The sequence below is a fragment of the Vombatus ursinus genome, unplaced genomic scaffold (genome assembly GCF_900497805.2).
Source record: "Vombatus ursinus unplaced genomic scaffold, bare-nosed wombat genome assembly UNPS02014770.1, whole genome shotgun sequence".
In the NCBI taxonomy this organism is placed as follows: domain Eukaryota; kingdom Metazoa; phylum Chordata; class Mammalia; order Diprotodontia; family Vombatidae; genus Vombatus; species Vombatus ursinus.
Genome location: NW_020954548.1, coordinates 34,492,005 through 34,508,540, shown reverse-complemented (window position 1 = coordinate 34,508,540; position 16,536 = coordinate 34,492,005). Strand labels below are relative to the sequence as shown.

Genomic DNA, 16,536 nt, shown 5'->3' with positions numbered 1-16,536 from the left:
CACAGAAGTGTTGCTGGGGAATAATTATGGTGGCCCTCGAACTGAGTCTTGAAACTGATAACCAAGGCTTCCAAGACAAGGAGTTGAAGACAACTCTGGAGAAGGCTGGAAGAAGCCCGTGCTCCCCCGCAGAGCGGCGCTCGCCGCCCCGTCCTTCCTGGACTGGGCTGGGGTGGGCGGGAGCGGAGAGGGGATGTTAGAGATTCCCTCCCGCCGGAGGGAGGCGGGGGCGGGACGAGGGGCGGGGCGCTGAGCGACGATGGGCTCTGAGGCCCTGATTGGCGGCCGCGGCGCCCAATGGGCGGGCGACCAGCGGCCCCCCTCCTGCGGCGGTGGGTGGGAGCGGGAACAGTGCTGGTCCGCAGTGCGAGAGGAGCGCCGTAGCCGCCGCGGCTCCGCCACCACCGCCGCCGCCGCTTCCGCCGCCGCCGCTTCGGCTGCCACTGCCACCGCATCCGTTGTCACCATGTTCCAGGGGCGAGAGAACGAGGGCGGCAAGCCAAGTTCCAGGTGCGGCCGGCCGCGGGACGGGCCGAGGGAGAGACTGAGCCGAGCCGAGCCGAGCCGAGGCGGCGCCTGCCCGGCCAGCCGCCCACCCGGCCCGGGCCACGTTGAGGAAGGAAGCGAGGGGGGCGGGGCAGGCTGGCCCGGGGTGTACGGGGCCGAGAACGGGGTGATCGAACGGAGGGAGCGCTCTCGTGGGCTGAGGCCGGGGCGGGAAGAGGGGCCTGGGCAGGGACCCTTGGGGGTCCGGAGGAGGGAACAATTGGGGGCGGGGGAGAGGGAAACAATTGGAGGGAGCGCGGGGAAAGTGGGGGAGGGGAGATCTGCCGAGGGGAGGGAACGGGAGAGGAGAAGGTGGGTACCAGGGGGTGTGGCATCGGAGGTGTGAGGAGCCGCCGCCGGGCGGGGAGGGGGAGGAGGCGCGGATGGGCTTTGGGGCGTGTTGCGGCGCGTTGGGTGTTCCGAGAAGACTGGGTCAGGGTCTAAGAGGAGTACGGATTGCCCTGAGTGCAAAGGACCTTTACACTAAATGTGCTTATTAACCCATTTGGTTTCACGTACCAGTGTGGTGAAGCCTGTAGACCCTTTCTGAATGTTGCAATAAAATGTGTAAGATTACAAAGGAAGCTAATTATATTGAAATAGTTATTAAAAAAATTTTAAATCACAGAACCCGGGTTATAAACAACTACTTCACACCTAGCGTTGTATGCACCCTTAGATATTATTTAAACTGGGTTTCAGAAGCTTGGAAACCCTCCTTAGAAAGAGTTAACAGGTCAACTTTGGGCCATTCGTTTTAGAGTACAACAGTGATGAGCACCTTAGAAATGATGGCATTTTTTAACTCCTGATCTTAATTGAATTTCATGTTGAAATTAGGTATACAGGCAATGTGACCTAATAAATAGGATGTTGGATGTGATCTGTCTAGCTTAGGACAATAAATATAATAACCCTAAGATCACTTTCATTGTGCTCTAGGAAAATGATGTTTAAAGTTTTCCATCTATAAATTATACAAATGAAAAGCCCAAGGTAACATGAACTAAAAGAATCTTTGTTGAGACCAGAAAATTTCCCCAAGCTGAACATTCAGCTGAATATGCAGGGTTGTGGAAGTTTAGGGAAGAGTTGTGGTGCCAGGAGTCTTGGAAACAATGACAATGTTTGTGTACCAGCAGAGCTTAGGTGGCTTATGACTAAGCTCTTATTTCTCTTTTGTAGTTTCTCTCTTCGTGTATGTGGTATGGGCACATCTGTATAATCATCAATTTAGTTTGCTCTGCACTTATCAAGATGCTATTGAGTGCATAAATCTGGTTTGTAAAACTTTGTTTTGCCCATTTTGTCCTTTTCCTGAATATATGAGAGATGCCCTTATCAAATGTGTCCCATCACTTTGATTTTTGATTCAAAAAATAAAAATCTCTAAAACACTATTTGATAAGTTTTGGAAATAAATGTGTTGGTATTGCCTCATGAAGTCTTCCAGAGCTGCTTAATGGCTGAACTTGTTTGATAAATTTTCAATTATTTAGCTCAAATATGGAAATATTCTTTTATCTGTCTCCAGCGTACCGAGATCTTCTTTGCCCTGTAGCATAGTACATTAGAGTGGTACATTTCACACTTATAGTGGCTTTGTTTCATTTTGTTTTGCAAAAGGAAAATGCCCTCAGTTCATAGTTTCAAGAGAAGGCAAACCAGCATTTCTCTGCAGATTTATATTTGGGAGCAGAAAAGTGTCCTTCCTAAATTGTTATTGTTCTAGCTGAATGGTGAGGTCCCAACTTTAAGGGATTTTTGTAGATACTTGAGACTTGAATGTTTCCACCTTCTTGCTTTGAAGTGAATCAGTTTCCTTTATAATAGGTACTTACCTCTTAATTTTCATTAACATTAGTTGTCATCCTTTGTTTTTTCTAAAGGATTATGTTGCTTAAAGGGATTCTAAAAAGATTTTGTGTGGCATAATGATGTGGCCATCATTAATAATTAATCAAATCTTTCTTAAAGCTATAAAATGTACCTTTTGAAGAATTTGGTTTGGGTCTAGCTTCCTTTGCTGCTACCAGCATAGAGAAGGAAACACAATTTGCAGTCCACACTTGAGCTTAGTTTTCTCCCCAAATGTTGGAAGAGACTTGTGGAATTATAGGTATTGGTTTTTAAAAAGGAAAAAAATTTCTCATTATGAGTTACATTTGGATTTTTTATTCATCTATTTTTGCTCCATAATTTGAGTTGCTTTTTTTTGTTTTTTATTTTATCTTAAAATAAAATTTAAATATTTTATTTTTTAAAAAATGAATTCTACTAAGTATAGTTTTAAAAGTAGTGTATGAGTGAAAACAAAATAGCAAGTGTTTCACCCTTTTACATAAATCCAGAGAGCTTCTTAGCACATGAAAATCCTTTATCACCTTTCCTGCATAATGTCAGAGTGGTAATCTGATGGCAAATCTGATAGAATTAGGAACCTGAAAAGTTAAAAGAACAATTACTATGGATTTTATATTTTTATCTAAGTTTCTATTAGCTCCACAGACTGATTTGAAAACTAGAATTATCTGCTTGTACTAGGTTGCAGGAATTCTGTAATTATATAACATGTGTAGAACTTAAATTATTGGTTCTTCTTTTGCCTATTTGACTGAGTTGGCTTCTATCACTTTCTAGGCATTAGGAATTGACCAAGGATTTTTGAAGCTTGGGATATTTAGGATAATAATCTGTAGCCAAAATATTCTTTTATTTGTCTTTCAGCATTCTTTTTTTTTTTAAACTCAATTGCTTTTTCTACAGTGTTACTTTTTTTCTATGCTCAAGTTTTTAAAATAGGAGAGTCTTTATAAACATCCCTGTGCTTAAAATCAGCCACATTACTAGACTTAGTAACTGACATATAAATTGATGTTTCCTCTCCTTTAAAATTTCTTATTCTCAGTTCATGAAGTGAGCAAACATTTCTTTGAATGGTGGCTTTACCTTATTTTTTAAATGCTAGAGGAAGGAGAATATGCTTCTGTCACTTATTTATCCTTGAGAGAAGTGAATGTAATAATATTAACTTCTATATAGTGCTAAACTTTTACATATATTACCTCATTTGCCTCTTAGCAACCTGATAATGGAGGCAGGGGGTAATATTGTATAATCAGAAACTGAGATTCATAAGTTAAGTAACTTGTCCAGTCATTCAGTCAGTAAGCATTTATTAAGTGCCTTCTGTGTGCCAGACGCTATGCTAAGCACTAGTGATACAAAAGCAAAAAGACAATCCCCATCCTCACAATCAAATGGGGCAGTGAAAACATGCAAACAGCTATCTATGTACAAAGAAGCTATGTACAGCATAAATAAGAAGTAATCAAGGGAAAGAAAGTAAGTCACCATAATATATGACTGGAAACTTGTCTTCTCCCAGCCATCTTAGGGGAAGCATTTCTTGAATTACTGGAATTTTAATGGTTTTCAGTAATTAAGGGAGAGAGATGACTTCATAGGAAGTGGTGGGTTACTCTTGCAGTCAAGAAGAATTTTGAAGAAGAGCTAAAGGAAACCTTAGAGGGTTGGGCTAGAGGGGAACACACACAGACACACACACACATAATATATATATACATATACAAAATCTTTATTTTAATATACATTGTGTGTGTGTGTGTGTCTAAGTCAGTGAACAACAACAGAATGCTTTCATGCCAAGCATCATATAAACAGCATTTGATATGAAAGGCAGTGGGGAACTCCACTGAGTTGAGTTGAGAACAAGTCAGATGGTCCACATAGTGAATAAATATGTGACTTTAATCCCTGATTTTGAGTATTGCTTGAAAAAGAGAAAATTGAAAGTGAAGAGAGCTATAAAAAGATTTCAGTAACTCTGGCATGAGATGAAAGTGCCTGAATAGTTACTTGGTTATAGAGATGAATAAGAAGGGTTAGGTTCAAAAAGTAGTATAAACTTAATTGTTAAGTTTACAAATGGCCTCAATTAATTTAAAATGCACTGAATCCAAACCTGATGCTCTCTATATATAGTGAAATAGTGTTAAATTCGGTTCAACTTGGTGAATTTATTTCCTTTTCCTTTAGAAAGAGAACTGTCTGGGCCTAGGAATGTTAGACTTGCTGCATCTAGCCAAGGAAAATACATAAACTCTAGTTAAAACTAGAACTGTAGTGACTTATAAATGTTTGTTGGATTCAAAATAACGTATCCACCAAAGTACTTTATGTCTTGCAAGCCTTGTTTATAACAGGAAATTAAATCAAACCAAAAGTTTCCCCACTCTCTTAACCCCTTTTCCCCATCCCTTAATGCTTCCATCAAATCTTTCTCCAGGAAATGATAACTGCTAAATTGTAAACTTCAGCTTATGCTTTTGCCTGTTCTTTTACTCAAGCAGTCAGGGATACATTGGCATCATATCAAAAACCCTGGCACTACCAGCTGTTGTACTTGGCTTCTATTGTGTTTACTGACTGACCCATGTATATTGTCAAGTTGTGGTGTCTGGCAACCTTATTTTCTCTTTGCAAAGAAATGAGTCTGCCATACTATGTATCCTTGTTCTACAGATCTGAGAACTTCCTATTCCTTTGAATTAATAGTAAATTAGCTTCCTTTCTGCTGTTTTGTAAACAGAAATAACAAGGATATTAGAGGGGAAAAGTGTGAGGTTTCTCATTTACTTTGTTGTCAACTGCTAGATTGCATGAGAAAATAATTATGTTGCAGTGACCTAGTTCCTTAAAGTTATAATAAATGTGAAGCAATATCTAGATTTTACCCTTATAAAAATATATTGAGCTATTCTAAATATCATGTGAGGGGTTTAAAACCAGAATTGGCAAAGACATAGTGAAGAGAACATTGGATTTGGGAGTCCTAGGCACTACGTTCCAATTCAGCTCTACTTATTAACTGAGTGACCTTCAGTATTTAAACAAGCATATAAAAGGGCAAAAACCAATCTTTACCCTCGAGGATTGTACATTCTAATGGGGAGAGACAGCATGTAAATAACTAGGTAAAGAGAACTTTCAAGATATATACAGAATAGAAGAAGGTATCTGAAAGAAGAAAGCATAGACGGGAAGGGGAGTTAGGTTGTGGAGTGAGTCTTGAGGGAAGTCAGGGAAACAAAGGCATAAAGATGAGGATGCAGACCCTTCCAAGAATGGGACACTACTGTTGCAAAGGCCAAGAAAATGAGAGATGGAATGTGGTGTTTGAGAAACTGCAAGTGGAGGGGCAGCTCGGTGGTGCAGTGGATAGAGCTCCAGCCTTGGAGTCAGGAGGACCTAAGTTCAAATATGGCCTCAGAAACTTGACACTTACTAGCTGTGTGACCCTGGGCAAGTCACTTAACCCCAGGTGCCTCACCAAAAAAAAAAAAAAGAGAGAGAGAAACTGCAAGTAGACCAGAGTAGTTGAGTCAGTTTTTGGAAGGATCATGTTTAAAAAAGGCTGATAAAGGTAGGAAGGGACCAGGTTAAGAAGAGCTTTAAATGGCAAACAGTTTAGTTTTGACCCTAGAGGTCATCAGGAGCCATTGGAGTTTATTGAGCAGAGGCTGGGTGATATGATCAAAACTGTTTTCCAAAAATTACTTTGTCATAGATTGGGGAAGGAAGAGTCTTCAGGCAGGAAGACCAGGTAGGAAACTTATCACTGTAATCCTGGAGAGGTGATGAAGGCCTGTTATGAGTAGAAAGAACAGGACACATACCAGAAATGCTGAGAATGTAGAAATGACAAAATCTGGCCATTGATTTGGGTATGTGGAATGAGTGAGAGGGAAGACTAAAGGATGATAAAACTGATTTTTGTAGACCTGGGTGATTGGGAATGTGATTGATGGCCCTCAACAGTGATAGGGAATTTGGGAAGAGGAATGGAGGTTTTTGGGGGAAAGGTGATGAGCTCTGTCTTGTAGATTCATTTAAGATCCAAAATGATACAGTACTGGCCTTTCAGATAAAGCTAGAAGCTTTACTGTGACTCAGTGTGTCTTCTCTGTCCATAGGGTAATGAAACCCCCTGGAGGAGACTCAAGCAATCTCTTTGGAACTCCAGAAGAAGTTATTCCTTCAAGTAGACCAAATAGAATGGCATCTAATATCTTTGGAGCATCCAAGGAACCTCAGAATACACCCAAAAGGTCAAATCCTCCAGGTGAGATTCTCTTTTCAGCTCTCATCTTCTCCCCTCTCTTCACCTCCCCCCTCCAGTAGCTACTACCCTTTTCAATGACTACTTTGGTAACATTTTCTTTATTTTTCTTTTCCTTTTTTTTCCTTTTAAAATTGGATCTTCTGATATAGGACAGGTCTTATTTTTCAGGTTACTCAAGAAGAAAGGTCTCACTTTGTTTCCTATTCCCTCTTTGGCCTGGGAGCTCAAAAGTCTGATCTTCTTAAATAGTTACAGGTGAAGAAAAGGAATAGGAAAAATCTTTATCTTAGTTGTATTCTTGTCCCAGTGCCTAGATACTTAGAGTATTAGTCACCCCAAAGTGTTTCCCAATATCCAGAAATTAGAATTATTCTACTCTTACAGATTTAAGAGGTGGGGCCTGGGAATAAGTTAGATAATACAGCATATCAAGTAGAACCAGTACTAGAAGACCCTCTAAAACTGAGCCCAGACTGTTCCTTTAAGAACATGAAATTAAAGATTCAGTGAGCTGAACGTCGTTTTGGAAAATAGAAAAGTTTTGAGAAGGAAGTGTTATTTATGTGTCCTGCCTTAGGTTTTTGAATAGGGTTCATGTTTTTGTTGGTATCCAGCACTTAAGCACTCATGAATGTAGAGATTTAGTAGTACCAGGACTGACCTTACAGACTGTTTATATGAAAATATCACAGAATAATACGTTTCATTGAAGACTGCAACAAAATTTAAGCCACTTCAAGGTGAATGTACCTAGCTCATTTAACACTGATTTAATAGGATTATTGTTAGGTGCACTCCCTGGAGACTGTTCTGAGTTGCTTTGCAAGGCATAGCAGCTAACAGTCATTGTGACACAAGATTGAATAAAAAGCAAAACTTGGGATACAGAAAGATCTCAGTTGCATTAGGATTCTGTATCTCAACAGTAGAACTTCAACTTCACAGCATGGAAAAATGAATGAGGAATCATTATGCCTAGGGATTGGAAAACTTTTTGTTTTATTCATATATAGAAGATTTAGTTGTATCCAGGGATCATCTCTGCAAAAAGTCCCCCTTTGAATGTTTTTCCTATAGATTTTCCTTTGACAGTAATCCCTAGCAAAATGTCAAACTACCTCAAAAATAAGATGACTTTGGAACTTAGCCACCATTCCTTCAAGGCATTAAAGTGGGGTTTCCTCTCTTTAACTTTGATCTTGGGGCTACAGTTGTATCTCTTACTACTGTTCAGTACCCCTCCTCTGTAATGCATCATCTAGATCCTCACACACACAGAATATGCTTTATATTTTACCACAGTGTGAGGAATTTTAGAACATAAAGTGTAAAGGGAGGCACATTATAGATAGAGTCTAGTTTTGGGAAACAATATATTTCCTGTTTTTGTTCTTTTTACACTTCATTTCCAGATCAGGTAGACTTGTTCTCTTAATCTCTTGGTCTCTGGGGAATCATTAGTCCATGACTAATGGAAAGTACAGCTCCCTGGGGTTTAGACTAAAATCCACAACCAGACAGTTCCTAGTTTTGCTTAGCTAGTTCTGTATCTTCCTTGAATTCTGTACCCAGACATTTTTTAGTCTTTTCTATATTTCTGCCCTTTCCTTCCTCCCAACCTCTTGAATTCTGTTTTTTCTTTGTTTCTTTCCTATGAGATCAGAATGATAGCCCTAACTACCATAAATTTACATTTATAAAACTATATTCATATGAGAGTGATCATGTACCTTTTGGTTGTAGATGACTAATAGGCATACAGTTAAGGAGGAGTCTCAAGCCTCATTCTTTCTTCCTCTCCAGTTGCTACTTTCTGTTTGCTGCAATGTTACTTCTCAGCAGTATCCTTTGGCACAAAGAAGTCACTAATTGGAAGACCACAGGGTCTCAGTTACCCCTAGAATATAGTACAAACTACTCTTTTTAACATTTAAAGCCTGAATTTCACTTATTTGTTCATTTTTATTATATACTGCTCCCTTTTGTGCCCTCTGTGGTCTGGCCAAACAGGCCTTTTTGCTGTTCCTTGTATGTAAGAATTCACCCTCCACCTATATCCTTTGGCACAAGCTTTTCTTGCCTGGAACTCATTCCCTTTTCACCTTCACCTCTAGAGTTTAGTTTGGTATTAAATTCCTGAGAACCATCCTCTCTCTGGTTCAGAAGTTGTAACACCTTTTTGACTGAGACTATTTTCTGAAATGTTCACTTATATATGACATAGCCAGATAAATTACATTGATAGTCTTGAAAGGTAGAGGTAGTAATGGAAAGAGCACCAGACTGAGTCAGGAATTTTGGGTGTATCTCAGCTTCCAGTGCTACTAACTGTGTGACCTTGTCTCTTTGAGCCTCAGTTTCCGCTTCAAACTATGAACCCCCCATCATCTTGGGATCTTTGGAATGGGGATAATAGCCATTTTACTTTCTACCTCAGAAACTGGTTTTGAGTAAAGTGCTTTGCAACTATAAAACACCATTTAAACATGAGCTGTTCTGATGTGATTAATTCTGCAGGAGGCAAAGGAAGTGGTATCTTTGAAGAGCCTACTCCTGTGCAGGCTCGATATCGTTTGAATCCCCCTGGTGGGAAGACCAGTGACATCTTTGGGTCTCCAGTCACCATTACTGCGCCCTTAGCACACCCAAACAAGCCCAAGGTATGGACTTCTTGCATTCAGATAGCTGTGGCTGGAGACAAAAAAAAAAAAAGTTTCTGCCAGTAGATTCATTAAGGAGCTCTCAGGCATGGAGGATTGAGCTATCAGGAAGCAACAAGTTTAATATTTTCCTAGATGTAGCTATCAGTTATATAAAATTGTGACTCTTCCATCATTAGTCATCTGTCTTTTGATATCAAAGAAAATCTTGAAAACTGAAATCTTGAAAACAATGACTCTCTAAAAAGAAGTCTTAGTAGAGCCTTAATTTTGACCACAGAGAGTTTGAGCCTCAAAATACCATCAGTCTTTTAATTCTAATTGTAGTTGGAATAGTCATAATGTTAACAGATAAAAATTGAACTTACAGTAGAAAAAGTCAATTTTGAAAACATAAAATTGAAGCAACTGTTTCTTTCCACCAAGTCTCTAGCCTAAGAATTCCTTCTCTCTGCTCCTTACATTATATCTGTTTCTTAAAGAACGGCCAGCCTGAGTACTAGCTATCTGAAGTAGGAAGTAATACGAGCCATATATTTTTGACTCTAATATTCTAAGCTAAGTCTGTTCCCCATTAAGTTACTGGTAGCAATGTGTCCTTCTGCCTCAATATTTTACACTGAGAGATCATCTTGAAAATCTAGAGTTTGAAAGTGAAAAAGACTTTGGCCTTTGAAGATGCTGACTGAATCCATGTATGTGGCCTTCCTTTAGTGAGAGATCAAGTCATTGAAGTCAGTGATAGTTTTGCTAAGTCCCACAGCCTGTGATAAATTGACTTAGCCTTTCTTTTGGTTCTTTGTTCCAATTTGTCTGTGTTGGATAAGGCAGTTGGAACTCTGAGACTATCCTGTAGAAACCTAGAGAAAATTCTTGATGTTAACAAATTATTTTCTGTAGGACACTCCTACATACCTTCTCCAGACAACAAGGTGTATTCTGTAATCTTGAGTGCCTAGAGCAGCAAGCTCACTGCCATTGCCAAAACTGGTGGTTGTCTGGGCAGTCTTTACATCTTTGTGACTTGGCAGCCCAAAGATGGCCTCTGACAGAATAGAATGGAACTTGCAAGAAGGAGCCAGGTCAGAATTCCAGATAGTAAATTGTAGTGGAAGAGAAAAATTGAGTTAGCTTGGCCCCGCTGGAAAGATCCCTGCTGATGTGCTTCACCAGCTCTTCCACTCTTAACAGCTGTGTGAAGGGTAAAGCAGATAGGTATGAGTGTGTGTGTGGAATAAGCAGAGGCATAAGTTCCTGCTTGGCTTTGAAGAAAAGACTATGTATGGGTCCCCGGATGAAGTCTTGATATGACTCTGCTTGCCTTATTGCAGGATCATATTGTCTTATGTGAAGGTGAGGACACAAAATTGCAACTCAAAGGTGAGAAGATAATTTCTATTCCTTCTCTGTCTCATAAAAGGTGCATTCAGTACACATTTATACTGTATTTTCTTGTGCTTCAGTTCAGTGTTTTTATATTATGATATTATTGTTATTGTTATCATTGTTACTGTTCTGCCTTTTGGCATAATAACAGGAGAGGGATAACCCTAGCCAAAGATGCTAAGATTAATTAGTTAGAACCTACACGGGGATGTCATCTGGGCTGATGAGCTGGTCTTACTGTTGTACTTACAACAGTAAGTAAGAGTAAGTACTCTTACTTTGCTCTAGGTGACTCTGGGTATATACCTTGAATGTGAAAGAAACTGTTCTCTGTTTCTACCAAATCATTAAACTCAAAGAAGAACTGGTCTGTTTAGAGTAGAAAGCTGTTACAGGTAAGATTTTATCAAGTACCGTCAACTCAAAAATCACCAGGATAGGTAAATGTTTGCAATAATACCTGGGGGAACATCTCTTTAAACTGAGTTCCTTAAATAAACTTCCTGGTTATTCTAGTTCATCTGTTCCTTAGAGATGATTAAGGTCTCTGGAAAGTACTTTGAGCAGCTCCAAAACGGGGAAATGTAGTAGCCCAAGATAGTATTGGGAAAAACCTGCTGCTATCTTTTCTATGCCAGACCTCTTAGAAATAATTCTTATTCTCACCAGAGTCAAGTCTGAATTCTTGAATTCTGTATATAAGTATTTAATTCACTGTGTTAATGACATTTTGACCTTGTTACACAGCTACAGAGAATACACAATCTTCAAGAGAAGAACATGATGAGAAATGTGACAAAGGAAAAGAAGAACGAGCAAAGGAAACTGAGTCCAAACTCAAGATTGACAATCACGAGCCCAGGTTAGGCCCCAGGCCTCGCTCACACAACAAAGTCCTCAACCCACCAGGTGGCAAATCCAGCATCTCTTTCTACTAAAGGAAACTAATACCAGCATCTTCAGACTAGGAACTCTTCTGTTAGGGTGTCAAGGTTTATAGTTTCTAATTACTACAAGTTAGGATGGGGCAGGAAGGGGAGGGGTTGATGATTTATGTGTGAAGATTTTCATGTAGCTCGTTGTTCAAACTTGTCTTCTAGAAACAGCTAGAGCTACACAGGACCAGGGGACACAGAGCCTTTTAGAGAATAGAGAAAACAAATCTTATGGGAGCAATAAGAAATTCCCCAGTTTTGCATCCAAGAATTAGTTCCAAATATGAGGAAGTCTTTGATGAAGTAAAAGAAAGTGGGGAAAGAGTAGGATCTTCATGGGTACCAGGAACATCTGTGTTTTGGTGGGCAAATGTACATCTAGGGATGGTCCTTCAGCAGTAGCCATTGACAGTGTCACTAGGGGACTAAAAACTCATATGAATGATGTGTTGGACAGCTGCTAGAGGATGCTCCCCCTATCTTGTCTGGTAAAGGGATACAACCTGTGTTTCAGAAGGATAATAGATTCATTTAGCTCACAGAGTCCTTACGTTATAAAGTGATGATACAGGACCTTTACCTTTTCTGGGAGCACTACTAATATTTGAGAAAACAGGTGTCAAATCTGTGTCCTTTTAAGTTTGCATCCATGACGCATTGTTCTACAGACATCCTGTAGGCTTTTTGACCTTTTCCCCACAAAAGCCAGGAAAAGACTCACTAAGCTGCAACTTGAAAGGGATATTGGACTTGATTTGAACTCTTGCAAGTGCTTATCAGTCAAGCCAATTTTCCTTTTCCCTTGTTTGTAGATCTATTCTTAATGGCATATTTTTGAACCCACATCTTCCAGGGGCATCCGTACCTTCTGTCAGCTAGAAGCCCTTAGCCTGATCTTAGATCAAAAGGCCTGCCTTACATGAGAGAGTAAGTTGGATCTCTTATTTACTGGTTTTTAAAGTGAATAGTTTCTCCCTGCCATTCTCATAAGCCTTAAATGCCTTTGACTGCCTCTGCAGTTCACCAGTGGTGTGAACATTCTACTTTCACAAACCACAGTTCTTTTCTAAAGGTGGGGGAGTGGGGCCTTTCGGTCTTTCGTAAAGGCCTTATTAACCTATCCAATTTCTTTCCGATATTTTGGTTATTCAGATTTTTCTAAGACTTTTTTTTACTGTAATCAGTTGATGGAAGAGTAGAGAAAATCACTGAAAACCTTTACTTCTTCAAAATAAACATTTTGGACAATATTTAAAGAGCCTTTTTTAATACTTTTCAAATATCAGCCTCACAAACTGCTGATGACTTTGAACCATTTATGACACCTTAATTACAAAGGTACACTAAAGAGTAATTTATTACAAAGGTACACTAAAGAGTAAGCAGAAAATTCCCTTGTATGAGTGATTACTCATTTTGGGGAATCTCTGCAATCTTTTGCCCAGTAAAAATAGAAATGTTAGATATGGAAATTAACTCGATCTACTATCATTGGATAAAACAGGAGTTTTTCAAGTGGAGATAATAGACTGCAATTTTCTTGAAGCTATTCTAATCACATTTAACTATAGAATCATGTCCCTTTGATCCATTTAGGGAAAATGTTCCTCAGTCAGGTTAAATGACACTATATTTTACAATTCCATGTCTCTTGCATTTTGGAACATCTGTTACTACCATGCAAGTAGAGCAGATGAAGTTTCATGGTTTTATGATGGATATCTATAAGGTGAGCACCAAATTCTGGAAATATTGTTCTACTTAGAATATTTAGCAAACTGACACCTTGTATTAATATGTACCCTTTGTCCTCAATATTTAAGTGCCTGTAGGAAATTGCTGTTAAACACTCTTTATTTGGCAAATTAAGGGGAACTGGCACATGGGATTTGTTAGCCAAAGATTTTACCTCTTGAGGATTCCCTCATGATTTTGGAGATTGCTTTATAGCCAAGATAAGGTTGCTGTTTCCTGTGAGCCAGTACAGATAATACCCGGTTTAAATAATGGGCAGTGTTTTAGGATTTCAGAAGTCAGTTATTTGAAATGATATCATTTTTATGTAGAAACAATGTTGTACATGGTGATTAAATTCTTAGGCTAGATAACAGAAGGCTGTTTAACCCAGAATGTTGCTAAAACTATGGAAACCAATCACCATTTATAACAGTGTGTCTATGGGAAAACACATTTTAGGTGCTAGCTTATGGTGGCAAAAACATACCTCATTAAGCCATATCCCTGGCAATGATAATTCCCTTTTTCCACCTGAATTCTGAAGCTCTAAGCCACTAGTGGTAACTCCTAGAACAAGAATTCAGGTAGAATGGGGTGGTGAGCAACAAGGGTGAAGTATCCAGCGAGGAGGACAAGAAGTGTTCTAAATAGCAGCCGAAGGATAATGTTTTCCCTCCCCTTTTAACTTTTTTTTTCCCCTTGTTTCCTGATGTATCTTTTTGCTGTGGACCCTGAAACTGGGGGTAGAGGGGCTCTGGAAGGGTGGGGAATGAAAGGAGCCCACAAGAATGAGATTGGCTAGCAGGAAGAAGTATTAATGCATCTGTGCTCATTTGTATGTAAAGGAGGTACATATGTCTGGCATTTGTGTGTTGAACTACCTGTATTTGGAAGATCCAAAGACTCTTAGCATCCTACTCTCAGTCTCTTCTAAAATGCATTAAGAAATTAATTGTCCTTGTATTTTTTTTTATTATGCCTTAAAACTTGTTTTTTAAATGCAGTTGATGCCAACATTTTCTCTAGAACTACTTATATTTTACAGTGTAATTTTGATGGGGCATTTTCTTACTTTTGCAGGGCAGAAATGGGAATAACAGTTACATTTAACCTGGCAGTCATGTAGTCAAAATCTGTTTTTGTGTTTTCCTTGCCAGACCTTTCTTCAAAATTCCTGAATTCAAACCTTTTTTTTTTTTTTTGTTCTGATAAAATGGAGGTTGACATTTTTAGCTCACTAGGGGGTGTATATTTTTCTCTCAAAGGGAATTGTTCATTTTCACTTTTTCCCACAAACTGTACATTTATTAAACACCTTAACTTTTGAGTAGAATGAGCATGCCAATGTTTTTTCAACTGGTATTTTTAGTTAGTTACAAATTATTTCCCTTATTCATCCTTACTTTAAGAGTGTAATCTGTTTATTATGCTTTTTAACCTCTTGGTAACAGAAACTATTGAATTTACCCATGTGCTTACTTTGAAAATATTTAGTCTGGAATGACATTTATGGAATTAGGGAGGGGACTTAGTATGGTCCTCAGCTACTTGAGAACTTAGAGGAAGGGGGTACACTCCTTTCTTTTTTGCAGGAAAAAAAATTAGCTATAATGGGTTACCTGAAAGAGGCATCTCATGTCATAGATTAATTTTTTTTGTATCTGCCTAGCATTACTGCACTGATTAAATAATTAGTTTTTGCACACATAAAATTGAACAAATTCTTCCTTAGTCATAGCTGGTGTTTATAATACTCTTTTAAAAAAAGTTTGCAGAGTGTGTTCCTTTTCATTTGATCCTTCAAACCTCCCTGAGAGGATAGGAGCTACTGGTATGATCCCCTTTTACAGGTGAGGAACAGGCATAGAGAAGTTAAGAGATTTGCCCACAGTCACACAGGTGGCAGAAGTGGGTTTTGAATCTATGTCTTGAGTGACTCAAGTCCAGCCCTCTCCTGCACAAAACTAGCAGTATGTAGATTCAGAGGAATTCGCTGAAGTGTTAAATATTGCATAATTAGGTATTGAATAACAGAAATCAAAGGATAATTACTTGCTCTAATTATTGTACTTTGTTCAAGTATACAGTGATTCATTTAAAGTATACAGTGATTCATAGGGTGTGACTTGTATCCAGTCCTATTATTTTTGTTATGCTGAATCAGGCAAAATTTAAATGAAGCACATTTCTTCCTGTTTAATCATATACTTTTTATATTTACCTCATGCTTCTTACTGAGCCCAAGTATCATTCTTTCCAGTAGACTATTAATGAAGTATGATTGCTATTTTGTGTGTAATATTAGAATGGTGCTATATAAAAATTCAATTCTGTAAGAAAATGAGAAGGCACTTATTGGAGCTGAAGTGAATTTTGTTTTGAGAAAAGACATATACAGCATTAAAGGTGGGTATTTAATATTGGTCTCCACCCTCCTTGGCACATAAGTATCTTAGAATGTTTTAATAGGAATCACATAGGGGCAGCTAGGTGGCGCAGAGAATAAAGCACAGGCCCTGAAGTCAGGAGGACCTGAGTTCAAATGCGGCCTCAGACCAAACACTTGACACGTAGTAGCTGTGTGACTCTGGGCAAGTCACTTAACCCCAGTTGCCTAAAGAAAAAAAAATGGAATCTCATGTCAAATTGAGCATTTAGTTTTCCCTCAGGAATTAGCTTTCTAAATTTAGTTTTCTGAATTGTTAAGTTGTTATTTCACAATTGCAAAATAACTGGCTTTTGAGAATTGTCCTATAATTACTCCTCCTCAAAAATCTCATGGAGACATTACTGTTTCTACTATTGATCAGCTCAAATGAGCTGTAAGTATATGCTGTGATCTTGCTAATATTGTTAAGTGCTTAAATCTTATATGATAAACAGTTTAGTAATGCATATCTACATTTGGGGAGTTGGTTAACAACATTGATGATTAAAGTTTGAAATGGCCATACTCTATGCCTTTTGCATCCTCCTTAGGTGTTATCATCAGTCAGCAAGTATTTGCATATTTTGTACCAGGTGTGCTGCTAGGTACTGGGGATACAAGTACAAAGAAAGAAACAATCTCTACTCAAAAGGAGCTGAATTTCCACTTCTCTTAGAAAAGTTGGAGAGGGGAGCAGGA

At 38.9% G+C, this 16,536-nt stretch overlaps 1 protein-coding gene across 1 annotated transcript; it reads left to right on the top strand.

The window, feature by feature from the left end:
• The first annotated feature begins 402 nt into the window (after positions 1–402).
• On the top strand, positions 403–14,746 carry JPT2 (Jupiter microtubule associated homolog 2). Its single transcript, XM_027862670.1, has 5 exons — positions 403–510; positions 6,543–6,691; positions 9,209–9,351; positions 10,683–10,731; positions 11,485–14,746. Exons 1-5 carry the CDS (start codon positions 467–469, stop codon positions 11,673–11,675), a joined length of 576 nt encoding a protein of 191 aa, XP_027718471.1. The 5' UTR covers positions 403–466; the 3' UTR covers positions 11,676–14,746.
• The last annotated feature ends 1,790 nt before the right edge of the window (positions 14,747–16,536 follow it).

Bases quoted from the DNA above. Each gene is read 5' to 3' on its own strand.
- JPT2 (XM_027862670.1), top strand. From the start codon at position 467: ATGTTCCAGGGGCGAGAGAACGAGGGCGGCAAGCCAAGTTCCAG. The intron at 6,692-9,208 runs GTGAGATTCTCT...TTAATTCTGCAG, and splicing joins CAAAAGGTCAAATCCTCCAG to GAGGCAAAGGAAGTGGTATC. The intron at 10,732-11,484 runs GTGAGAAGATAA...CTTGTTACACAG, and splicing joins CACAAAATTGCAACTCAAAG to CTACAGAGAATACACAATCT.